The following is a 27,881-nucleotide window of genomic DNA, read 5'->3' as shown; positions in this document are numbered from 1 at the left end:
CTAGTTGACTGACAGTGATATGACATTAACATTTATTTATCCATAAGGCCCACACATTATTCTTTAAGGACCTCAGGTTGAGGATCCAGACACATGACTCTATTATTATTGGTTGTGATGTTTATGTATATTCTCCATTGTTATTATGATGAAGATAGAATTAATGGTTATGTATGTTCTCTATTGGTATTATGATGATTGTAACATTAATGGTTATGCATGTTCTCTATTGGTATTATGATGATTGTGGAATAAATGGTTATATTTGGTCTCTATTGAATTTATGATGATGATAGAAGTAAAGGATATGTATGCTCTCTATCGATATCACGATGTTGATAACTTTGATGGATATATATGTTTCCATTGATGTTATGGTGATGATAGCCATGATGGATGTGTCTCCTATGTTACCTACTTGCATTAGTTCTGGTTTACAATGAACAATGATGTGAATGACTAGGTGATGTTGATGATTCTATTATGAAAATGACTAACAACGAGAAACCTTGTTACTAATGATTATTGAGTATGGTAAAAAACCACCAGAGGCACTTGCATATGATGAGTTGACGAGACTTGGTTTGATGAAAATTTATATTTTGTCTTTGAAATTCTAAGTATATATGTTTATCTGTATTTTGATGATATGTTAGTGGTTGTAGGCATAGATTAATTGCTTGGCGGAATGACTCGCATATGGGTGATGGGGTTGTACAATTAGGTGGAACTGCATGGAAGGGGTGGGGCAGTGTCCCTGATCTCACCCACTAGCACTCCTGTCGTGATTTGGGCTGGAAAGGTTGAAACACCTTCTCCTTGAAGATCATGATGTCATGAGGGCAGGTCCCAAAGTTGGTTCGTTCATGATGATTGTACCGGGGGGTGCGCATTAAGGTGGATTCCTTGATCCCCGACACCATTAGTCTCACTATAGCAGGCAACATAAGAGATGATAATGGCCTCTATCATTGCACCTATACTTCCCCTCGTAGTCATTGAATGCTTGAAGGGAAAGTGGCGTGGCACCCTTGGAACTTCAAAGGAATTTCTTGAAGGGCACAACCAACTTGGCACCCTTGGCATCAAAAATAAACTATTAAGTGTGGAACCCTTGGAACTTCAAAGGAATTTCTTGAAGGGCACGACCAAAATTGGTACCCTTGGAATCATTAAAAATAAATAAATTAATCAATATACTCAAGATATGAAAACCAAGTAAATTCACATCAAGGGTAAATGATTTTAGAAACTGAGGTAATTAAATCAAGGGTAAAACTTGGGTTAAGAGGATCATAGGAAGAAGTAAAATAGTTTACCTCAAAAACTCTACCTTTACCATGTTGGAAAATATTAAGTAGATAATGTAGTTAATTAGGTAAAAAAGGGAAAGAGGGACATAAATGTAAGGATAAATATTAATCCTAAAATAGTTAAACTTAATCAAGAGAAGAGGATGGTGAATTAAAATAAGATTAATAAATTAAATTTTAGATAAATTTAGGGAAGCCCCATGTGGCAACAACCGACATAAGAATATCCATCTAAGAGATTACTTGAGTTAAACTAGGGAGTAGATAGGGGATCAAATCTTGACTTATTAATTAACTTTAGTAATGAACACAAATTAAGGAGTAAAAAGGGGGATCAAGAGACAACTAGGAGAAGAAATAGGAATCTTGTTGAGGTGAGGAAAAATATTAGTTTTAAATTAAAATTTAAGTAAATAATTTTGGAGACCCTTGATGAGAGAGTGACACATGGGTATAGATAACTTGAGTTAAATTAGGGAGTAAATAGGGGATCAAATCTTGACACACAATTAACTTTAGTAATGAACACAAATTAAGGAGTAAAAAAAGGGGATCAAGAGACAACTAGGAGAAGAAATATGAATCTTGCTGAGGTGAGGAAAAATATTAGTTTTAAATTAAAATTCAAGTAAATAATTTTGGAGACCCTTGATGAGAAAGTGACACATGGGTGGGTGAATAATAAAACTATTGAATTATCAAAAAATAATTAATTATGCATGAAATGCCAAGTGTCACCTATGAGTACTCCTATAAAAGAAGGGGCAGGCCATGGGAGAAGGGATTTTTTTTACCCTATTGTTGGATGGATGAGACTATGCCAGAGTAGTGACTACGAGCTATAGTGAGTTTGGTGAGGTAGAGGACTTTAGAGAGGGGACTCTTGAGCCAAGGAGTGCTCTCCTCTAGTAGCTAATTACATTCCTCCATTGTACAACCCCATTGTAGCTCGGGGGTCCGCAAGGAAGGAGAGTACCCAAGGAGTAGGCTGGGAGATCAACCAGTGGGTCATTGCATTTGGTTTAAGCACGTTGGCATTCACACTTGGGGGCGACCAACAACAAAGGAGGGAAATTAGCGGCAAGTCAATTTGAATCTCGTCTCCTGGTGAACGGTACCTATGTTGTTATAATATTATTTTGCATGACTTCATTATGGTTTTAGTTAATCCCATGTAAATTAGATGATATGTTCAATGAAGTAAAATTTATGAAAGTTTTATATAAAGTTTAATAATTTCTTGATTTCCCAATGCTATTTTTTTATGATTGTATTTTTAATATTTAGTTTAAAAATAAAAAAATAGGGTTGGTTCCTACATGTATGGATGGTAATACTTCAAGTTGGAAATATTATTGGTGTAGTTTATTGCACTAACCTTGGTATTGTAACAAACTAAGGAAGAAAAGCCAAATATTGCTAACTATAATTATAATGAAGAATTGCCAAAGTGGTTGGGTAAGAGTTTCATGACTTATGGTTTTGTGTTGTTTTAATAGAAATAGGTAATTAGATGCATTTTAGAAAGGATTTCAGGGTATGTTTTCAAAGTGCTTGAGAAAATCCATGAATGAGTAATGTGATCAATTTATTTATGCATGAATAAGTGCTAACGTACATCTTACAAAATAAGTACGAAATGGACATGTATCCAAAATATACATGAAGGAATTACAGAATCAACCCATAAAAGAAATTGCAAAAATAATAGCAGCTAAAATATGGTTTGGAAGATCAAAGGCTTTAGGTAAATTTCAGTTATGGCTTATGTTTCATATTATTATCAATAATTCATTGTTTTGTGATTCAATTTCTTGTTATAGTACTATTAGAATTTTGATAGAAATCCTTAATGGTTGTAGCGTTCAAGGTTCTCATGTGTTTGTCAAATTGTAGCAATGACTGCAATAAGCTTGTCAAATTATGTCAAAGGAATTAGATTGCAGGTTATAAATGTTTCAAGAACTCATATGGTGGATTTAGAAATGTGTGAATTCAGTGAACATATCTTAGTAGCATAACTTCGGGTTATCTTTCCTCATGTAGAGGTGTAGATGAAAGTTTGCATTCCATGTGTTTGACAAAAGTCGTAAATGAGACATTAAGGATCTAATTTTTGTTGTTTTAAAGAATCACATCCCTGGGCATTTTGGATGTGATTCAACCCAACATCAGGGGGTATTCGTGGCTTATGGACCTGTAATCCCCCATTTGATTCCAAAAAAACACTTTTAAGAACCTAGATCATAAATCTGGGAGATTTTGCAGATTACTGCTGCCAACTGTGTGCGCATGTTATCGAGTTTTTGGTAAAGGATTAAGATGATTTATTTTATGTTTTAATATGCTAATATTCAAAGTTTTAATTTATGAATTTTATGAGTTAAATAGGTTGAGTAAGAATCTTATATTCATGTTGCTAATGGTTGTCAAAATTGTCTTAAGAGATGATGGTTGCCAAGTGTTTGACAAAATGCCTCAATGGTTGTATATTGTATGCCTGAAATTTGTTTGTTTAAAGGCCTCAATGGGTGTAGCTTTTATGCACATAAATTATTAGAGTAAATGTCTCACTAACTATAGCTTTTATGTACCAGATATTTATGAATAGATTATTAAATAGATGTAGCTTCCTATGTCTCTAAGTTTTTGTATAAATGCGAAAATGAATTTTGGTAAATTTGTTGAAGGGTGAATAGATCAACAGGACCTTGTTACATTTATCATATAAAGCTATCATAAAAAAAAAATGGGTGTTGTTTGAAACAATTATACAATGACAAATTTTGTAAGATTTAATTACTTGTGCAAATGAGAATAATAAGTTCATGTAACTTGCATGTATTCGGGGGTGCAACCTTATGCTTTAGTGACTATAGCAAACAACTATTTTTGCCCAATTTGGTAGGTCCATTGTTTTAATTGGCACTTTTTTAAAGAATAATATGCTCCTAAATTTATAACAATAGTTGCTCATGCTGCAACATTCATTATACAAGTTTCACGATTGAAGCAATGCCATTTTGCAAATATTGTTTTGCCTTAATAATTGGGATTGGGAATTTTTAATTGATGAATTTGGAAATTTTGTTGGGTCAATATCTTCTATGATTCCATTTTCCATTTCATAACAGAACATATTTATTATATTTTTTTATGAAGAGAGGCATATTCCTCCTTCAGTTACCCTATTGCATGTAGGTTAATACACATACCCTGATATGTGATTTTTGTAGTAGAAGCATAACATTGTAGGTTATTGTGGCATACCTTTGCAGTTATAATGTCAAGATTCAATAAGTGGAACTTATTTAGCATAATCTAGGAGATCAAATAGGTTGATCTAGCTTAATGCTCACACGTGGCATTATGGTAAAATTCGTCTTACTTAGAGCTCTCATATAAGTATGAAAAGAGCACATGCTTCTCTTAAACTTGAGGATAAATGTGTTTTGGAATTGGTTTTAAGGGAAATTTACCCTTGAATTCTTATGTTATATTCTTATATTGAAATAAATGAAGGAACACAATTACATGAAGACTAACTTAGTCATATTATGAAAAAATAAAATAAAATAAAGTAATAGTGTTCAATCTGACCTTTACTTCTCAATACTATTAATAGTTGGTAAGGTGGGACATTACATATCATATCAGAGAGAACTACAACACTAGGGCCTAATGGGCCAACATGCTTACTTGTAGGTTGATGATGTATGAATGTTGATTTTACATGCATGTTGAGTTGTTGTATATGTTGACTTGGAAGCATATTGGTTGCATAAGGGATATTATTATTATTAGTATGTCATTTAGAAACTCATGAAAGAAAAAGAATGCTTTCTTATATTCGCTTATATTTTTGTTAGGAAAAATTATTAGAAATATGTTAAAAGACTTAAAGACATGCTGGCAAAGGATGTGCTTGAGAAAGTTGGGGTTAAACCCGAGCATGTGAATGGCCTTATTTTCAATCAATGAGTGAGATAGGGGGAGTGCATGCATGGTTTCATGTATGTTTGATGCATCATTATCAATGTGATATGGACTTAGTAGCCGTCTTTACTAGATGAAATCATATCTACCAAGAAAAATATTGGCTTAATCTAGACTACAATATGATGACCTTGGTGTGTATGCTTTGGGAATGTGTAACAAGTGTAAGGCTGAGATTCAATTAACGTGATGATTGAGTTCATCATGTTAATTTTGACTCTTTTATTATCTACACTAATGGAAACTTAACAAAAGTTACCTTGAAGGATGTCACTTTTAACTGTGAATATAGATTCACGAGTAATGTATGTGCATTAATTTGATGTGTTAAAATATGATTTGGGAATACATTCTTAACGAGTAAGAATGGAATTCTTATGATTTATTTAACATGATTTTGTATAGTTTGGGTTGACATTATCCATCAAATAACTTGAAATTACTCAAATACTAGGTTGTGGTATGGCCTTCCTAATAAACAAGAGGCTTAAATGAGTCATGCATGAATGGTTGTGGAATCCATTTTAAGGAACACTTGAAGGTTATGTTTTCCTTAAGTTATGTATGGGTGTGGAATCCATACTAGCATATATCTATGAGCTAATGTATGGGTGTGGAATCCATACTAACATATATCTATGAGCTAAGTAATGAGGTAAGGTATGGGTGTGGAATCCATACTAACATATATCTATGAGCTAAGTAATTCTTCTGGTTAGAATGAACAAATTATTTTGATGGAATCTCATAGACATGATTAAGGAGGATTGATTATGTGTAATTAAATTTAAATGGATAGTGATTCGTAACATGAATTTGCTACAAATGAAGATACTAAGATTGGTATAGTGAACACCATTAGGTGGTTTAGAATGTTTGGAATAATTGATTTTGATATATGGATTCAAGTGTGAACTAGGTATCTATCCTATAGTATTGTGATTCTTTTGTATGTGTTGGATTTAGGTAGAATTAATTTGATTTTCAAATTCCTGAAAAGTAGAAAAAAATTATTGTGATAAGTTGATGAAATATCTTTTCTATTGCTTAAGACAAATTAGGTCTAGGAAATGACATAGCAATCTCCTTAATGATTTTACCAATTTCATATTGGTTGAATTCTATTTAACTAAATTAATTAGAGAAATTATGAGGATTGAACTCATGAACTGCTCTAAACTATTGTTAGTTAGGTGATCGAGTCAAAATTCATATTGTTTATCAACTTGATGAACTGCTTTCTTGAAATTTTATTAACTTGTAAATTGTTAAGAGAATAAGATGTTTAGAAGATAAACATGTTATGTGGTGAGAAATTTGTTTTATTTGAACTTAAAGGAAAAATGTTTGTGATTAATTAAAAGTTTATTTGAGTTCTTGTTTTACAAGAATATGTGTTTGTGATATTTTTAGAGAGAGAAATTGAAGGAGAGTGAGATCACATTTTGATGCATTGAAATTCTTGCATGATTTAGAAGCCTAAGATGATTGTATTATATGTGGAATGAAAGAGATTGGTGGATTTAGGAATTTTGTGCTTGGATGTATAGTTGCATGACTAGTTAGTAGTCCTACAAAGGGTTGTAATCCTTTGAGAGGTAGTGAAAAAAAAACTTATCTTTATGCTAGAAACACCCTTATGATAGTCTAAATCTTATTTAAAATCAACAAGATTCTTCATAGTTTGAGAAATGTAGTGTTTTCATAAATTGCTTTTGTGTATGTATAAATAGTAAGGAATAAGGTCTGGAACCAAATGAACTGATTAATTATTGAATAGAAATCATGATTGATTTTATAGTTGGAAAACATGTCGACTTGCAGTTATCAACATAGATTCAATAATATAGGTATCATATTTGCATAATTGTGAGAATTATTCTTGATTACAAGATTGCAAAAATATATGTTTAATTTATGAAGATCTTCAAACTGAGTCATTCATAATTGATTCTCAAGTAAAAGAAGTGATGAAGATTATTGGAATTCAAGGAATAGTCTATAATACAAAAATGGGGCAATGAGGATTGTATGGAACCTTAGCTTGTTAGTTTAAAAAAAAAGTGTCCTGAACTTCAAATTGTGATTTTTCCTAAAGAGTAAACATTTAGTAAAAAAATTGTAGGAAGATCCTAAAGATTTTGGTTATAGAGATGTCTTATGGAATAAAAATGGGAAACTTGGATTGAGAAGACATAAATCAAGTGGGATGTAAGAGTGGTTTATATATATTATGTTTTCTTTCATAGTTTCACTAGCAATTGTATGTGGATGATTTGATGCTTCTTGTATGCAAATTTGATTGTCAGATGGGATGGACCATCATTGTTGTTTATACAACTAATGTGGGAGTTGTTTGTGAGTTAGCAAGCTCAATTTTTCTATAGAACCTAAGAGAATAACAAATGAAATAATTCTTAATGCATTAGATAGGGAAAAGACAATCATGTGTAATGTGAGACCATTGTCATTTATATGAATAGATGTTTTATATGTTATATCATTTATAGATAATAGTACCTAGATATAATATGTTTGATTAGATGATTGTTTTGATATAGTATATATTGTGGTGTATGTCAAAATCTATGTATGGCATAACTATACATGGTACTTGATTAATAATGATAATTTTTGTCTTCATGAACAACCTGATTGGATTTTAGGAAGATATATATATATATATATATATATATATATATATATATATAGAAAACTGCGGGCCAATTTTAATCCAAGAGGGGGAGTATGTAGTGTCCCACCTTGGTAAGGTTAATTTTTTGGCAATTAGAGGGGGTTATTTTTATGTAATGAAATAAGATTATGCATGGCTGACATATGTACATGCTTATATTTTATAGACCTGGTTGGTTGTTGTGTGCTTATGATAATATCTATGGTTGTGTGTATAAGAACTAATTTTGGTTAAGAACATATTATCGATATTTTCTCTTTTGGTATCCTAGTTTGGACATAGGTGTATGAAATGGATGGTGATCCAAGATTGAGACACATAGGTCCATGGATGATCATGGTTATATGGAACATATGGTTAATTATGATTTATGAATTATGCATGATTTGTGTGATTATATATGCTTAATCTTGTACTAAGTAGGATGTAGTAGGGGACATAGTTATTTACAAACAAGGATGCTCAAATTATAAATGATCGTGGAAGTCATGATACATGATTTGTATGATTATATATTCTTAATATTGTATTGAGTATGATGTGACAGTGCAAATAAGGATGTTCCAATTATAAATGATGGTGGAAGTCATTTCTTCAAAACCAAAATGACTATGAAAGTCATGCACAATTCTTGGTCTTGGAACTAGACCTTACTAACGAACCATCAGATGGGTATGAGCTCACAATTAGTACCTTAAGGTGAAGCACGGAGTTTCAAAGCGGATTAGATGAGAAGCCATGGAAACTAGGGCGCTAAGTCCTAAATCCATGGAAGATAAAGACGTGGAGTCTTGGATCTATAATAAAACATTTAGGGTGTGGAGTCCTAAATTCATGAAAGATAAAGACGTGGAGTCTTGGATCTATAATAAAAGGATTGGGATGCGGAGTCCTAAATATTTAAAAGATCAAGGTGTGCAATATTGGAATCCTTGGAGTATATCAGCGAGTGAAGTCCTCAATCTACTAAGGCACGAAGATGCATGCAATAGGGATGCAAAATCCCTATTCTCCAGAAGAAAAATACCACTCATGGGCAGCTCAGGAATGAATTTCCCTAATAAAATCTCATTTCTGACAATTTTGGAGTGACTTTATAAAAATAGAAATTCATGTCTAGCATCTCAAGTATGACTTTCCAAAAATAGTAAATCACCTTCAATCAATGGGTGATCAAGTATAATTGAAAGAAAATCACTTAACTTATCATTACTCTTACTCAATCCTAATAGTTCAATCTCAACTTAATCTTCAATATTATTAATATTATTAATATTACTATTATCTTTTATGAGACTATGATATTATTATTAAAAGGGAATTACAAGTTGCCTTCATCTCCTCAATCACTTCACACCTCTCTCCTTAATGAATCTCATGGCTTTATGTAACTCTTTCTCTCTTTTAATCATACATTACACTCTCCTTTATGCACTCATCAAAGAATGGCATATTCCTCTTACACTCATTAAAGACATGCCATAAAAGATTACTCTTACGTTCTGTTTAATGCATATGTTATACTCTCATTAACTAAGGCATGCATACCTCTTCTTAATGGCATGAGTTACACTCCTCTAAATGGAATACAAGGCATGGATATTACTCCTCGTTTATGATAAGAATTTGTTTCTCCTCCTATATATGTGTCTTATGTATTCTCACTTGAGGGGAGGTGTATGGTGACCAAGAGTTTGAGAGATTTGAAGAAGATTGTGAGAGGGAGAGATTTGGAGAGTAGCCAATGCTAATCTAAATTACTAAGTAGCTCTGCCCAATGGAGTTGAACATGAGCGGTATTGAGATGAAGTAAAACTTATCTTCTTCAACTTTCCTTGTATGTCTCTCTACTGCTATATTTTGGTATTGCTTGTGAGCTCTTACGCTCAGGGGTTCCAGGGGGAGAATTTCTCCCTGGATATGGTTGGGTGGAAAACTGGATATGGTTGGGTGGAAGCTCTTAATTTTTGTGAGCATGTAACTTTGGTTTAAGCTTATGTTATCTAGAAGCTTATTTTCTTAGTTGATAATGAAGGGTAAGAGAAGTCTATATGTATGGATGGGAATACTTCAAGTTGGAAATATTATTGGTGTAGTTTATTGCACTAACCTTGGTATTGTAGAAAACTAAAGAAGAAAAGCCAAATATTGTAACTGTAATTATAATGAAGAATTGCCAAAGTGGTTGGGTAAGAGTTTCATGACTTATGGTTTTGTGTTGTTTTAATAGAAATAGGTAATTAAATGCATTTTAAAAAGGATTTCAGGGTATGTTTTCAAAGTGTTTGACAAAATCCGTGAATAAGTAATGATATCAATTTATTTATGCATGAATAAGTACTAACTTACATCTTACAAAAGAAGTAAGAAAATGGACATGTATCCAAAATATACGTGGAGGAATTACAAAATCAACCATTAAAAGAAATTGCAAAAATAATGGCAGCTAAAATATGGTTTGGAAGATTAAAGGCTTGAGGTAAATTTCAGTTATGGCTTATGTTTCATATTCTTATCAATAATTCAATGCTTTGTGATTCAAGTTTTTGTTATAGTACTACTAGAATTTTGACAGAAATCCTTAATGGTTGTAGTATTCAACGCTGCTATGTGTTTATCAAATTGTAGCAATGACTGCAATAAACTTGTCAAATTTTTTCAAAGGAATTAGCTTGTGGGTTGTAAAATGTTTCAATAACTCATATGGTGGATTTAGAAATGTGTGAATTCAAAGAACATATCTTACTACCATAACTTTGGGTTGTCTTTCCTCATGTAGTGTTGTAGATGAAAGTTTGCATTCCATGTGTTTGAAAAAATTCAAAAATGAGATGTTAAGGATCTAAATTTTACAATTCATCAATTCATCAATTTTTTTTTTTATAGTACTATTATACTTTGACAAAAATCCTTAATGGTTGTAGCATTCAGGGTTTCCATGTGTTTGTCAAATTATAGCAATGGCTGCAATAAGCTTGTCAAATTTTTTCAAAGGAATTAGCTTGCGGGTTGTAACATGTTTCAAGAAATCATATGGTGGATTTAGAAATGTGTGGATTCAATGAACATATATTAGTAGCATAACTTTGGGTTGTATTTCCTCATGTAGAGCTGTAGATGAAAGTTTGCATTCCATGTGTTTGAAAAAATTCATAAATGAGACATTAAGGATCTAATTCTTTGTTGTTTAAAGAATCGCATCCATGGGAATTTTGGGTGCGATTCAACCCAACATTAGGGAGTATCCATGTCTTATAGAGATGTAATCCCCCATTTGATTCCAAAAAACACTTTTCAGAACCTCGATCGTAAAACTGGGTCATTTTTCATATTGTTGTTACCAACTGTGTGTGCATGCTGTCGCGTTTTTGGTGAAGGATTAAGATGATTTAGTTTATGTTTTAATATGCCAATATTTGAAGTTTTAATTAATGAATTTTATGAGTTAATTAGGTTGAGTAAGAATCTTATATTCATTTTTCTAACGACTTTCAAAATTGTCTTAAGAGGATCATCCAATAATTGTTCATTTGTGTAGGAACTTTAAAAAATTTTGAGCTCTGCAACCCTAGCAGACCTAAGCCTCTGCCATGTCCTAAACCTAAGCCAAGAACCTGATTTCCTGACTACTCCAGCAGCTCTTCCAGCCTGTGGGTCGTTAGATCGGCTAGAATGACAGAAAAAGTAGGGGGGGAGATCCCCTCCTACAGGGATGTTGTGGCGGACGACTCACGCCACAAATCAAACACCCAGCCACAAACCCAAGAAACGAACCAAACAAATGGCCCTATCCTCGGGTCGCGTTAACAGGTTTGTAGTAGGGGAAAATGCCTGCCATGTGTAGTAGAGAAACCAAGATTTTTTATCCTGATGAACAAATTGGAAAGATATAGAAGCTTCATGAAGGACCACGTGATGATTTGCAAGTTCATAGGAGTGTGGCCGATGGAGAAAGACCTCATCAAGTGGATACAACAGAAATGGCAACCCAAAGGCCATATCAAACTCAAGTTGGGAGCTAGAGGCTTCTTTACGGTAATCTTCTCAAACCTGCAAGATAAAGAAAGAGTATTTGAAAATGGCCCCTATTTCCATTATAATGTTGGCATGTTCATGTGATATTGGGAGGAATGTTATGACCCCGACAAAGAGAAATTCCTGGTAGCCCCGGTATGGGTAAGACTGTTTGGCCTCCCAATTGACTTCTGGGATCCAGAAACATTAGAGGGAACTGGGAACACGATAGGGAAATTTTTCAAAATAGCAGAAACCACAAAAAGAGGCTGATATACATCCTATGCGAGAATCTGTGTGTATATGAACATAGCAGAACCCATACCCGAATCAGTAGAGCTAGAATACCATGAGGATGTATGGCAGTAGACCCTAGACTATGAGCATATTCTGTTCAGATGTCGAAGGTGCCATGAATATGGCCATTTATTCAAGGAATTCCCACTGAACTAGGAAGAGATGGAGAACAAGGATAAACAGCCGAAGACCCCACAGGACGGAAATGAGGGGTTCCAAGAAGTTAAAAACAAGAGGAGGCCACCAAAGGGACTCCATAACCCAGAAAAAGAAAACCAAGCTCAATCAATTAGTAAAAATAGATATGACGTACCACATGTGGAAGAAGAAGTAGAAAATGAGACCCAACCCATGGATTGTCAGGAAAAAGGAAAAGAGAGCAGTTCCAGTCAAGCAAAAACAACACCTAAGCGGAAAGCTCAAAGAGACCTCATAGACAAAGATGAACAGGTAGGGATGGAAACCACTATAATGGAAATCGACCCAAGCAAGGGGGAGGAGCTTAGTATTGAAGAAGAAGTCCTTAAGAAATTGTTGAATGAATGGAGACACTTAGATGAAAGATTCATTCTGGAAGACCAAAAGAAATTGTACAAAGAGACTTTTCAACAATATCAAGCTAAGCAAGGACAGGGATAGGTCGAGATCGCAGAACAACTGGGAATGCACCAGGAAAACCCCCAGGAGTACCAAAACAAAGCAAAAGGTGGGAAGAAAAGAGGCCGGAGAAACCTATAGGAATCAATACAGATAATGGGAGAAATGTTGGTGAACACAGGTAGGGTGGTATCGCTATTAGCGGTATACCAACAACTAAATAAAGTTTCCCAATGATAGTAATATCCTGGAACATAAGAGGCCTAAACAACTGAGGAAAACAAAGATACTTAGTGGAGCGATTGAAAAAAGAAAAACCACAAATCATGCTTCTCCAAGAAACTAAGATCATAGGAGAAAAACTAGAAGAGATCCTGAGCAAGATGAAACCAAGGTATGAGGTAATGGCAACAGATGCAAAAGGAAGTGCAGGAGGGATAGCAATTTTGTGGAACCCAACAGAAGTAAAAGCAGACTATTGGATAGGCATGCAACGCATCCTCACAGGTCGGTTCTGCCTCATAGGAACTAAATATTGGTTCATGCTCTCAACAGTTTATGGCTCGCACATCCCAATTGAAAAGGAAAACTTCCTACAAAGTATAAAGACCCTAAACCAAATGCATGATGAAAAGCTATGGCTGATAGCAAGTGATTTCAACCTGATAACATCATTAGAGGAGAAAAAAGGAGGAATTAGAAGGGAGGAGCCAGAAATGGAACAATTTAAGGATATCCAAGAAGAGCTTCACCTGGTGGATATCCCAACAATTAATGGAAGATATACGTGGAACAATAGACGAGGAGGAAATAGGAAAATTGTGTCTCGCCTTGACAGATTTTTGGCAATAGAAAATCTCATCAGCAAAGATGTTTACTATGAGGCATCCATCCTACCATGCTTGGGCTCGGATCACTGGCCAATTAGATTAGAAGTGGATATGAAACAAGGGAAAACAAAGAGACCCTTCAGGTTTGAAGCCTTTTGGTTAAGAGACCTGACCTTCACTAGAAAATTGAAGGAATGGTGGAAAGAAAGTGAGAAAGAAGGTAGAAACCTAATGCATACTTTCCAACTCCGACTCAAATATCTTAAAGGTAAAATAAAAAAATGGAACAGGGAAGAGTTTGATAACATACAGTAGGAACAGGAATTTGTTTAGGCTAAGATGTGGAAAGTGAAACAACGGATAATTAATGAGGGAAGATCTGAAACCCTAGTAGAGGCAAAAGGACAACTGCTAAATAAATTAGAGGAAAGGAGGCAACAAGAAGAGATCCTGTGGAAACAGAAATCAAGAATCTAGTGGTTGAAGGAAGGTGAAAGGAAGTCTATAATTTTTCACAGGCAACATAATAGGATCTTCTCCCTAGCGGATTAGGAAGGAAAACGCCTTATTCAAAAGGAAGATATGGAGAACTTGCTAGTTCACCATTTTCAAAACTTGCTAACAAAACCCAACATAGATAGGATGAAGAATATATCCAAACTAACTCGGCATATTCCCCAATTAGTGAGCATGGATCAGAACCTGGCCCTCCTAAGGGAAATCACCAAGTCTGAGGTGGAAGAAGTAATCAAAGGCCTTGCAAAAAACAAAGCACTGGGCCCATATGGGTTCACAGCCGAGTTCTTTCAGGCTATGTGGTTGTTCATGGGAGATGATATTGTGGAAATCGTGGAGGAGTCCCGACGCAATAAAAGAATGCATCCAACCCTGAATTCCACCTTCCTTGCCCTCATCCCCAAAACCAACCACTCAGAAGAACCGCAAGGTTTCAGACCAATAGCTCTCTGCAATGTAATATATAAAATCATGGCCACAATCATGGTGAATCGCCTCAAACCTATCCTACTTGGCTTAATCTCTCAAGAATAGACAGGCTTTGTCAAAGGGAGACAAATAGTGGATGGAATTGTTACGGCTCAAGAGGAAATACACTCCCTGAAGAGCCAAAAAACTAAAGGGATGTTGGTAAAACTAGACTTATCGAAAGCCTATGACCGCCTGAGCTGGAAGTACTTACAAGGTATCCTAAAGGCGTTTGGCTTTGATTCAAGATGGATAAGTTGGATAACGTCGATGATCTCAACCCCGATATTCTCAATCCTCCTTAACGGGTCTCCTACTGAGGCATTCAATGCAACCAGGGGGCTTAGACAAGGCGATCCAATGTCCCCGTTCCTGTTTATATTGGCTGCTGAAGGACTAGGAAGGTATGTAAAAGAAAAAGTGCAAGGTGATCAATTTATAGGTCTCAGAATGTGGGGCAATGATTTTCCGTTAACACATCAACAATTTTTTGATGACATAATGATGTTTGGGCAAGCAACCCTCAAGGAAGCCAGAGGCCTGATGGAAATCCTGAATGACTTCACGAGCGCCTCTGGGACGAAGATCAATAAGGATAAGTCGGACATCTTTTTCTTCAATACTACAGCCCCATCTCAAGCCTTCCTAGCAAGAATTATGGGATTCCACATTAGCAATATCCCTTCGAAATATTTAGGAATTCCGTTAAGTGTCCACCAAACCTGTATCTTCTCAACCAGGTTATGGGGGCAAAGCTATGGTGGCGATGGGTTCAGGGAGGAGCATATCAATGGAAGGAAATATGGGAGAGGAAATATGGAATTCCAAGATCGATCGAAGGAAGGCTAAGAGTCCAAGAAAAAATCAAGGGATCGGCCATATGGAATTTAGCATCAGAAAATAGAGAATTAATAAGAACTCACAGCTTCTGGGAAATAAGGGAAGGAGACAAAGCAAATTTCTGGAATGAGGCATGGCAACAGAGAGAAAAACTACATAATAGACCTGATCTGGGGGAAATATGTCAATTCACCAATAGCCTTGCAAAACAGACAGTGAAAAACTTTTGGAGCCCGGACATGGGAGAACATTGGAGAAAATGGAAGTAGAAACAAGACTAGTCGGGTGCTCCTGAATCCACCCAGTGGGAAACATATGAGAAAGAGATGGAAACCCAGAAAATTGCAATCTCGGAAGGGCCGGATATAATAAGGTGGGGGTACAAAATCAAAGGGATGTTCACCATTCAAGAAGGCTACCACCTACAAGTAGCGCACCACCCACAACAAGGGCCACCTATATGGGATAGAATCTGGCAAGATAAATCATGGCCAAAAATTGCTTTCTTCCTGTGGATAATTTGGCATGGTAGAGCACTCACTTGGGATCAACTCCAGATAAAAGGTCTGCAGGGACCATCAACCTGTAGTACCTATGGAGGACACTTAGAATCAATGGAACATCTAACAAATGCCTGCAGCTACAGTGAAATCCTCTGGAAAAACCATGAACAACTCTTCAGTGTTAGTGACAGGGATCAAACAAGCATGAAAGCAACAATGGAAAAATGGAGAAGAAAGCCTTACCAAAACCCCATCCTGAATCGTGCTTGGCGGATATCATTAGGATTCTTACTCTGGGCAGTCTAGAAGGAAAGAAACAAAAGAATCTTCAAAGGGGAAAAGAGAACAACAACAAAATTATGGGGAATGATAGTCCAGAATATAAGAGAAATGATCTTAGCCAAGAACTGGTACACAGAGGACTGGGAAACCAATCCCCAGGAAGGACGAATAATGGCAGGACTAAGCCTAAAACCCAGCATGCTGAATCCTAACTCGTGGAAACAGAAATCCCCTCACTGTGAGTCTTCAATCATTTTCATGCAGCCTCAGAAAGACTTCATTAAACTCAACTTTGACGGAGCTGCGAAAGGGAACCCGGGGGCGGCAGGATCTGGAGGAGTGTTCAGAGATGACAAAGGAAACACTATCCATCTATTTTCTATGGATTGTGGCACTACGAGCAATAATGAAGTTGAGCTCTATGCGCTGAAGCGGGGATTGGAAATCACAAAGAGGGAAAGCTTTCAGAGACTTGAGGTGGAGGGAGACTCGAAGCTGGCAATAGAAATGGTGAAAAAACTTCAGCAAGGAACTACATGGGAGAAGATAAGCCAAAGTTGGAGGATGACACGGCTAGTCCAAGAAATAGGAAATCTAATTCGAAGGATAGACTACATTGTTTTGACGCATGTCTACAGACCGAGTAATGTGGCAGCAGACAACCTTGCCAATTGGGGGTGCGGGTAGGCAGGCAACAACCTTGATATAAGGGGAGAGGAGTTAAGCCAAATGGAAGGTATGAGAAGTTTAGAGGAAATCCTAAGAACCGACAAGGAGAAGGGAGAAAACCCCTGATCAGCGTGTGGAAGGTACGAAATAGTAAAGGAAGGTGAGGTGGGTCGTAGGACATGGGGGGACGAGGTGGGATTAGTCACCCAGGTGGATCGAAGGGCAGAGGAAGAAGCGGACAACATGAGGCCACGAGAGAAGGTGAAGGGCAATGGGGCAGTATAGGGTAGAGGAAGATGTGGATGAAGGTCGATGGGAGAGAAGGAGACCGGGTGTGAAGTGTGGTAGAGGGCAGGAAATGGTAGTTGGCAAGTGGCAATGCGGACGGAGAAAGCTCACGGCAGGAGTAGCTAGTGGTAAGAGAGGAGTTATGAAGGGAAATTATGGCAATGTCAGGGAAACCTCATCTTGAGAAAATCAAACGAGGGAATAGGCAGCGAAAGGAGGAAAAAGGCATGTGGAGAGTCCTTTGAATGGCAGTTGGGGCAGATGGATAGGGAAACTCAAAGGTAAGACAGTTAGGAGAGGAGGAATTTGCATGCAGAGTGAGAAGTCAGGACGTGCTGTGGAAGGTGGTGGAAGAGGTGGGTTGGAGGATGTTGAGTTGCAACCAGGTTTCGTTGGCAAGAATTGGTAATATAACAAGCAGAGTGTAGAGGATTCTAGAGTCTCGGAACATTCTGGGCTCTAGTGCAAAATCCCCAACCCTGGTGGACTCATTAGATGAATGAAGCAGGTCTTCAAATAGAATTTTGTTTATATGTCGATTAACATTTACTATTTTAATATGAATCTTATAGTAGATACAGTTGCCAATGTAGCCTGGATGGTAATGAAAACTCTTTTTAAATTTTGGACAGCATTCGATGCAGACAAGTGGCCAACAAACCTAGTTTCCTGTGGGCAGGTTGAGGCCACCTGCAATTTTTGTTAAAGATATACCTATTTTCATAAAATATTAATAGAAAAAGGAACTACCAAGCATACACACAAAAAAAATAAAAAAAAATAAAAATAAAAATTGTCTTAAGAGATGATGGTCCCCAAGTGTTTGACAAAATGCCTCAATGGTTGTACATTGTATGTTTGCAAATTGTTTGTCAAAAGACCTCAATGGTTGTAGTTTTTATGCACATAAATTCTTAGATTAAATGTCTCACTGACTATAGATTTTATGTACTAGATATTTATGAATAGAATATTCAATGGATGTAGCTTCCTATGTCTGCAATTTTTTGTATAAATGTGAAAATGAATTTTAGTAAAGTTACTGAAGCGTGAATAGATTAGCAGGACATTGTTACTTTTACCATATAAAGCTATCATAAAAAAAGGGGCGTTGGAAATAATTTTATAATGACAAATTCTGTAGGATTTAATTACTTGTGCAAATGAGAATAATAAGTTCATCTGAGGTGCATGTATTCAGGGGTGCAACCTTATGCTTTAGTGATTGTAGCAAACAACTATTTCTGCCCAATTTTGGCAGGTCCATTGTTTTAATTGGCAATTTTTTAAAGAATAATATGCTTCTGAATTTATAACAGTAGTTTCTTTTGTTGCAACATTCATTATACAAGTCTCACGATTGAAGCAATGCCATTTTGCAAATAATTGTTCTGCCTTAATAATTGGGATTGGGAATTTTTAATTGATGAATTTGGAAATGTTGTTGGGTCAATATCTTCTATGATTCCATTTTCCATTTCATAAACATATCATATTTATTAGATTTTTTGATGAAGAGAGGCATATTCCTCCTTCAGTTACCTTGTTGCATGTAGGTTAATACTCATACCCTGATATGTGATTTTTGTGATAGAAGCATAACATTGTAGGTTCTTGTGGCATAATTTTGTAGTTATGATGTCAAGAGTAAATAAGTGGAACTTATTTAGCATAATCTAGGAGATCAAATAGGTCAATCTAGCTTAATGCTTGCACATGCCATTATGGTCAAATTTATTTGTCTTACTTAGAGCTCTCATGTAAGTATGAAAAGAGCACATGCTTCTTTTAAAATTGAGGTTAAATGTGTTTTGGAATTGATTTTAAGGGAAACTTACCCCTAACTTCTTATGTTATATTCTTATATTGAAATAATTGAAGGAACACAATTACATGAGAACTAAGATAGTCATATTATCAAAAAAAAAAAAGTGATAGTGTTCAATGTGACCTTAAATTCTCTACACTATTGGTGGTTGGTAAGGTGGGACCTTACACACATCCAACTTAGTGAAGTACTTGGCATGTTTCAATTGGTCTATCAAATCATTAATCATAGGAAGAGGGTATCTATTCTTGAGGGTGATTTTTTCAAATATTTGTGGTTTATATATAGCAGCCAAGTCCCATATTTATTGGATATTATGATGATGGGTGACCCAAAAGCTGAAGTGCATGGTCAAATTACTCCATGTTCCATCAATAATAAAGATTGTTTCTTCACTTTATCTAATTTATATATGGACTGTTTATACAATCTAGTATTTTCAAGGGGATTTAGGTAAGAATTGTATCTCATGTTCCACTTTCCTCTTTGGTGGTAACCCTTTAGGCTCCTAAAACACTTTTATATATGATTGCAACATATCCTCCAACTAGCATTTACTTTTTATAGTACATCCCTTCAAAGATGCCTTTACTTTATTGATTCATCAGATGATTGATTCTCTCTTAAGAAAAGTAATACAAAATTCCTACTAAAACCAATCAATTTCTTGGCTTGGATAACACTTACTAGAGAGATCTTGGGTTACCTTTGATGATAAAAGAATTTTCATCTTTGATCAAGAGGGACTAGCTTGTTCTCCTCGTGAAGATTGCATCCCTCAAATACATGTAAGGGCATCCAAACACTACACCACACAAATTAATTGGTTCTATATCTACCACCACTCCATCCATATAGTTTGTACTTAAAATAAATTTGATCTTGCACTGTTTAGTGACATTTAGTTGTACATCCTTATTTACCCATCCTAATGGTTATGGGTTAGGATTATTATGAATTTACAATCCAATTATGTTGACCATATCTTCTACTATGAGGTTGGCTTGTGAATCAAACTCAAATAGAAAATTCACCTTTGTCTTCTTGACATGGATCTTAATATGGGAGATTTTAGTCATTTCCTTATCTGCCTTGTTTTGAAGGCTACTCATATTCACCTCCTTCTACATTATAGTTTATAAAATACTCTCATCCACATTTGAGATTCTCTCTACTAGGTTGCTTGAATTCATGGCTAACATGTTCTTATTCTTAGCATCTTTCTTATGGTTCTTTGGATTTAACTCTAGATGTAGCTTTCAACACTAATATTAATTGTGAATGTTGATACTACAATGGTTGTGGTGGTTGTTTATTTCATTACACTAATTTGCAGTGATCTTCATCTTCTTATAATTCCTTTGCACTTCTTCTTCCCTTCCTTGGAAGCAACTTGGTGGTTTTTCTGCCATGAAACTACTTGGTTGTACTTTATTATTAGATAAGTTAAGTTTCCAGTCCTTGTATATACTTGGAAATCATTCTTTTTAAAGTAGAATAGATTGGAAGAATTCAAGAATATTTACAAAGAGGAATTGAATGGTATAAATTGACAGAGGAGTAACCTCAAGGCATAAGATAATGTTAAGTTAGCCGTTAGAGTGTCTGAGTCATATGGAATGGTCTGATCCAAATTGGAGCATTATATTTTTATGCATGATTTCAAAGTGGAAAATTGGAGGAATAAACTTATAGGGCTAATTTTACTGTTGGGTCCCAGTTTGGAGAATTGGGGTTTGAAACCTTCCAAAGATAGTTGGAGGCATTAAATAAAAAAAAATTGGGTCCAAAAACTCTCACTTATGCTAAATTCCCTAGCATTTATCTACACTTAGATACATTTCTGATGATGCAAGAAATATTTCAAACGGAGTTCATATGCAAAAATTATGCCAACTAAAAGTTGAACTTCCTATTTTGTTCACCATGATTGAAAAAAATCCACATAAGTCCCATTACTTGTGGAAAATGGGTTAGTCACATGGAGACGACGAAGAAGAATCTAGAAGGGTCAAATTTGTAACTCTATTTGAGAGTTTTAAGGAATCAAACTTAACCCCTATTTGGCTATCGAGCTATTATAATCGGGCTGCTAGGAGGAAAAGGGGTTCCATTCTATTCAAGTGCATTTTGTTCCATAATAGAGCAAAGTAGTTAAGAGTGAATAAAGAAAGAGAGTAGAATATATTGTAGAAAATCTGATGTGGGTTAACCCGATAATGCAATATAAATCAAAGAAGAATACTATAACCTACTTCTACTATTAATTTGCGGAAGCCTAAAGATCGAGCTAAACAATATAACCAAAAGAAGAAGAATCAATGCACAATACACATGAAAATAATTTGGGGAAAGCCTCAGCTAAAAACCCCACTATCTGTATTATCATACAAGGTGGAAATACATAGGAATTATACAAAGCCTTAGCTCTCATAGCTAGCCAGCTCTCAGTACAATCCTCACAGATGCTCACAAGCAATCTTGGCTTCTCTCTAGCCTTCCTCTCTGCCCTCCAAGCTCCTATTTCCTTGTGTTGTTCCTCTGGGATGATTCTCCTTCAACCAAGTGGAACACTCTGATCTCACACACTGTCAGAACTACGCAATCCTCAAGGAATGATTCCTTGACTGCATGCATGAGTTTTCTTTATAAGAAAATACATGCAACTTATAGTACATTGTCCTTGACTTTAATCTCAAATGGGTCTTTCTCAGAATAGACATTCTTGAGCTTCTGATGAGGGAAGCTTTAGTTAACTAGAGTAGCACTAGTTGAGTGCATGCATGCATCAACTGACTGTTAACTCTGTATTAGTTCCTCAAATAGTTTGGAACTAATTTAACTAGACTTAACTCAGTAAACTAAGTTAACTAATTACAACTCAATATAACTCAATCTTATCTCCTTAATTTAAGGGATAACTCTTGCATGACTTCAGAAAGACTTCTAACTTGAATTTATCCAACTAATTAATTCAAAATGAATTAATTAATTAATTCGAAGAAGTTGTTAAGACTAAATTCAATTTTAATTCACAATTTAATTCAAGGAAAAATTAAATTGGAATATTCTTGTTGCCATATTTCAACACTCCCTCTCAACAAGAAAGGGATTATCTGCCACCCCGATCCTGTCTCTATGGAACTCGAATTTACACTTTGACAATGCCTTTGTCAAAATGTCAGCATCTTGCTCCTCTGTCGAAATATACTGCAACAACATGATCCTCCTTGCTACACAGTCTCTGAGATGATGATACCAGATGTTGATGTGCTTGGACCTATCATGAAATACTGGATTCTCAAAGAGTTTGATACAACTCTGATTATCACAATAGATTACAGTTGGACCCATCCTCTGATCAAACAAACCAACTAGGATTTTCCGCGTCCAGATGGCCTCACATGCTGCTTGACTTGCAGTCATGTATTCTTCCTTTTCCGAGTTGAGTGCAAATGACCTCTGTTTCCTGTTGTACCAAGAAACTATCGTTGACCCAAGGTTTAAAATCCCTCCTAATGTGCTCTTCCAATCTGATGGACTCCCTGCCCAATCTGCATCAGTGAAGCCCTGTAACTTCACTCCCTCTGTCCGTCTGTACCATAATCCATACTGAGATGTACCTCTGAGGTATCTCAATATATGTTTTGTTGCCTGCCAAAACATCTTGGTAGGATGAACCATCGCTTGACTCAGATGGTTCACTGAATAGAACAAATCTGGTCGTGTGTTCACTAAGTACATCAGTGAACCCACAAGCTTCCTGTACACAGTGGCCTCTACCACTTCTCTTGAAGTATCAACCTCCTTCCTCCAATTACCTACTAGAGGAATCTGCATGGGCTTGCACTTCTCCATGTGGAATCTCCTGAGTATCTCGTTGGCATACTTGCCCTGAGACACAAACAAGTCCCCATCCTTCTGCCATACTTCCATGCCAAGGAAGTAATGCATGAGACCCATGTCTTTCATCTCAAATTCTCTTGCAAGGTCCTCCTTGCAAGAAACGATCAACTGATCATCATCAATCAATATGAGATCATCAACATAAAGTACGATGATCAACATCTTACCTTTCACCACGATGTTGTACAGGTTCGCATCTGCTTCACTCTTTGTGAAGCCCAACCCAGTGAAGTAGTTTTCTATCCTGATGTACCAAGCATGAGGTGCTTGCTTCAGCCCGTACAACGCTCTCTTGAGTCGACACACATGTGACTCACAATCGAAGGTCTCAAAACCTTCCAGCTGCTCTATGTACACCTCTTCCTCAATCTCGCCATTGAGGAATGCAATCTTCACATCCATCTGATGGATCTTCCAACCCATCGGTGTTGATAGTGCCAACACAAATCTGATAGATGAGTACCTTGTGGCAGGAGCAAAAGTCTCATCATAGTCAATCCCCTTGACCTGCGAAAAGCCACCGGCAACAAATCTTGCCTTATGCTTCTCCACACTACCATCAACAGCTTGATTTACCTTGTAAAGCCAATGGGAACTCACAACTAACTTGTTCTCCAATCTCCGAACCACATCTCAAACACTGTTACGAACTATGGAGTCATACTCCTCCACCATAGCAACAACCCAAATCGGCTGCTGCACTGCTTCCTCAAAGAAAGATGTCTTGGTCTTAACACATTCCCCAATAAGGGCCATGTATCCTGTGTGCCTCTCAGGTGACCTCCTCTGTCTGCGTTGAGAAGATGGTGCTCCCACATTCTTTCTCGCATCCTCCAACAATCTGTCAGCTTCTCTTGTGCACTTCCATCCATCTATGGAAGACTTTGCTTGAGTGGATGTCTCCACTCCTGGAACTTCTACATGTGGCTGCTCCACATCAGTCTGAGGCTCCTCCTCCTTAGGAACCAACAGTTCCTCCAGAGCCTGTAGTTGGAGCTCCCTCTCAAGGGAAACTTGCATGGCCTTCTGCTCATCAAACTTGAGATCTTTGCGAACCATTGTCCTCCGACTAGTAGGCATGTACACCCAATAGTTGTGAGGTGTATCAGTGTACCCCAAAAATATCCCAAACTTTGTTGTCAGCTCAAGCTTCTTCCGTGAATCCTTTGTCACATGGCAATATACCAATGAGCCAAAGATCCTGAAGTGACCCACATCTGGTCTCTTACCGAAGAAAGCTTCCTCTAGTGTCTTCATCCCAAGTATGCGATGCAGGCTTCTATTATGCAAATAGACCATTGTGTTGCATGCCTCAACCCACAAGTGAAGTGGTAGGCCTTGGTCATGCAGCATTGCCCGTGCTGCCCCTACAATAGTTCTGTTCTTCCTCTCGGCCACCCCATTTTGTTGTGGGTTATGAGGTTCCGTCAACTCTCGTTTAATTCCTTCCACTACACAGAAGTCCTTAAACTCTTGAGAGACATATTCTCCACCATTGTCACTTCTCAAGGCCTTGATCTTCTTCCTTGACTCTTTCTCGACCAAAGCTTTGAACTCACAAAACTTTGTGAAAGTTTGGTCCTTCTTCTTGAAATAAATCCAGCATTTACGAGAATAGTCATTAATGAAAATCACATAATACCTTTGCTTCGTTGTGGGTGCTGTCGAGAATGGTCCACACACATCAGTATGATCTCACTCTAAGATAGCCTCTGCTCGATTGTCTCAATCATGAAAGGAAGACTTGGTGTACTTTCCCAAGGTACAACCTTTGCATGTGTCAACTTGCTCAAGTTTACCTTTGGGAAGTCCTGTAGATATCTACTGCATTATCTTCAAAGCCCCATGATGCAAACAGCCCAATCTCCTGTGCCACAACTTGCCAATGTCTTGGCTTTACACCAATTCTGCTTTCATACTCAATGTTGCACAATCATCTACCTCTATTTTATAGAGATTCTTCCCCTGAATCCATATCCTCTTGGTCTGACCCGTGGCTATATGTCTTAGGAACGCCTTTCCTTTAATGAAGACAACATTGTAGCCTTTGTCCTCCAACATCGCGACCGATACCAAGTTCTTCTTTAGTCCAGGCACATACATCACATCTGCCAAGGTGAGAGGAGCTTCATGCTCCCTCTGAAAAGCAACCATGCCCACTCCTGAAACATTATACCTTCCATCGTCACCCATCTCTATGCGCATCTTGAGGTCTTTCTCCTCCAAGGCACTGAATAAACTTTTATCACCGGTCATGTGGAATGAGGCTTCACTGTCAAGATACCAGACACAACCCATCATCAATGATAGCATGCATGCGATGAGGGTAAAGTCAATTTCGAACTGAGAGGCTAATGCCTCACCTTCCAATCCTTCTGAGGATCCCTTCTTGGACTTCTTCGATGGACAATTAGTCGCATAATGTCCCATCTTGTGACAATTAAAGCATCTCACTATAGACATGTCACCCTTCTTCCCTCCATGAGAAGAATTCGATTTGGAATGGGAAGCCTTCCCCTTCCCTTTCCTTGCCTTACTTGCTGAGGCTAGATTTTCTTCATCATCATTCTTGGATGAATAACCATCTCGTGTGCTCCTCCTGATCTCCTCCTGCATAAGATCCGACCACAGTCGTTCCCAATCTGGTAGTTTCTCCCTTCCATTCATAAAGCCCTGGTAGCTATTCCAACTCTTTGGAAGGCCAAGGAGAGCGAGGCTCACCATATCATCATCAGCAGTAGTTATTCCCACACTGGCAAGCTCATCTCTGCAGGTGGTGAGCTTGTTCAGATATGTGGAAATAGTATCGCCCTTCTCCATCTTGATTCTTCGAAGCTTATCCTTGAGTGCCAATTTCCTCTAGTCGTTATTGTTCTGGTAGAGGTCCTTCAATGTCTTCCACATTGAAAATGGAGTATCCTTCACATGGAGACTCGAGACAATATGGTCTCAAACTCCCTCAAGGATGATCCATCTCGCCTTCGCCACACACTTCTTCCACTCAGCCAACTCTTATGCATTAGTTGAAGCTGGCTTTGGGATTTCTTGATCAATGAATTCCTTTAAGCCATTGTCTTCTAATACAGCCTCCATTCTATCTTTCCATGCTATGTAATTTGAGCTACCTTCCAAGGCATACTCGAGTCTCAAGCCATAGAATGCCATTGGCCAACCTTGAAGTATGATATGAATTCGATTTGCACCTGCAACCTCGAACTTCAAACTTCAAATTCTCTTTTCAGTATACTGTTCACAACTCTGATACCATGTAGAAAATTTGTACAAATCCAACTTTGATACCATGTAGAAAACCTGATGTAGGTTAACCCGATAATGTAATATAAATCAAAGCAGAATATTGTAACCTACTTCTACTATCAATTTGCGGAAGCTTAAAGATCGAGCTGAACAATATAACTAGAAGAAGAAGAATCAATGCACAATACACATGAAAATACTTTGGGGAAAGACTCAGCTAAAAACCCCACTATCTGTATTATCATACAAGGTGGAAATACATAGGAATTATACAAAGCCTTATCTCTCACAACTAGCCAGCTCTCAGTACAATCCTCACATATTCTCACAGGAAACCTTGGCTTCTCTCCAGCCTTCCTCTCTGCCCTCCAAGCTCCTATTTCCTTGCATTGTTCCTCTGGGATGACTCTCCTTCAACCAAGTGGAACACTCTGATCTCACACACTGTCAGAACTGCGCAATCCTCATGGAATGATTCCTTGACTGCATGCATGAGTTTTCTTTATAAGAAAACACATCCAACTGATAGTACATTGTCCTTGAATTTAATCTCAACTGGGTCTTTCTCATAATAGACATGCATGAGTTTCTGAGGAGGGAATCTTCAGTTAACTAGAGTAGCACTAGTTGAGTGCATGCATGCATCAACTGACTGTTAACTCTCTATTAGTTCCTCAAACAGTTTGGAACTAATTTAACTGGACTTAACTCAGTAAACTGAGTTAACTAATTACAAATCAAATATAACTCAATCTTATCTCCTTAATTTAAGGGATAACTCTTGCATGACTTCAAAAAGACTTCTAACTTGAATTTCTCCAGATAATTAATTCAAAATGAATTAATTAATTATTTCCAAGTCGCTATTAATACTAAATTTGATTTTAATTCACAACTTAATTTAAGGACAAATTAAATTGGCATATTCTTGTTGCCATATTTCAACATATATGGGGTTTGTGTTTTGTAGTGGCTCATGGGACATACGTCTCAGATAACTTCATAGAGAGTTCCTTGTCCTTTGTACTTGATTGTTTTCCATTCCAAACAAAAGAGAGCAAAGCAACCTCACCTTTCAACTACGTTTTATCTAAAAAGGGTTTCCCAAAGCATATATTGGTGTTTATTATTATTGGTGTGTGTTTGTATTTCTCTATGCTCTATTTTTCACATTTTATCAATTGCATGCATAAAATTAGCAATAGATATTGGTTTATTTTAATAGATATATTGTGATGAATTATACAGTGGAATATCCATGGTTGTATACAGATCATGATCATACCTCTGCTATTGAATTCATGTTGCCATATTTTTCTAATGAATGGTACTATGGGTTTTTAGGCTCGAATTGATTCTCTTCTACCCAATTTGCAAATTCATAGATGTGGTACCCCAAGGAAAGTAGTAGTATGCTTAGCACTAAGAGATTAGGAAGGATTTGAGGGGTTTGACTCAAATTTTATATTCTCTAGGTACTTTGTTTACACACAAATCTAATAAATTGTCCTATGTTTAAATAACACTACTCAAATTTATAAATGACTATCTATAAACCCCTAGATACTTGAGAATTATGGC

At 36.7% G+C, this 27,881-nt stretch overlaps 1 protein-coding gene across 1 annotated transcript; it reads left to right on the top strand.

Annotated features, from left to right (window-relative positions):
* The first annotated feature begins 13,316 nt into the window (after positions 1-13,316).
* Positions 13,317-14,057, top strand: LOC149238579 (uncharacterized). The gene has a single exon (XM_089369613.1). The coding sequence runs from the start codon at positions 13,317-13,319 to the stop codon at positions 14,055-14,057; it is 741 nt and encodes a 246-aa protein (XP_089225739.1).
* The last annotated feature ends 13,824 nt before the right edge of the window (positions 14,058-27,881 follow it).

Source organism: Pinus tabuliformis, chromosome 8 (genome assembly GCF_031772625.1).
Source record: "Pinus tabuliformis cultivar Carrire ecotype Pingquan chromosome 8, CPIR1, whole genome shotgun sequence".
Taxonomy (NCBI): Eukaryota; Viridiplantae; Streptophyta; class Pinopsida; order Pinales; family Pinaceae; genus Pinus; species Pinus tabuliformis.
The sequence above is the reverse complement of the archived record's forward strand: the minus strand, read 5'-3'. Positions and strand labels throughout refer to the sequence as shown.

Excerpts from the sequence above, each read along its gene's own strand:
- LOC149238579 (XM_089369613.1), top strand. The coding sequence starts at position 13,317 with ATGGCAACAGATGCAAAAGGAAGTGCAGGAGGGATAGCAATTTTGTGG.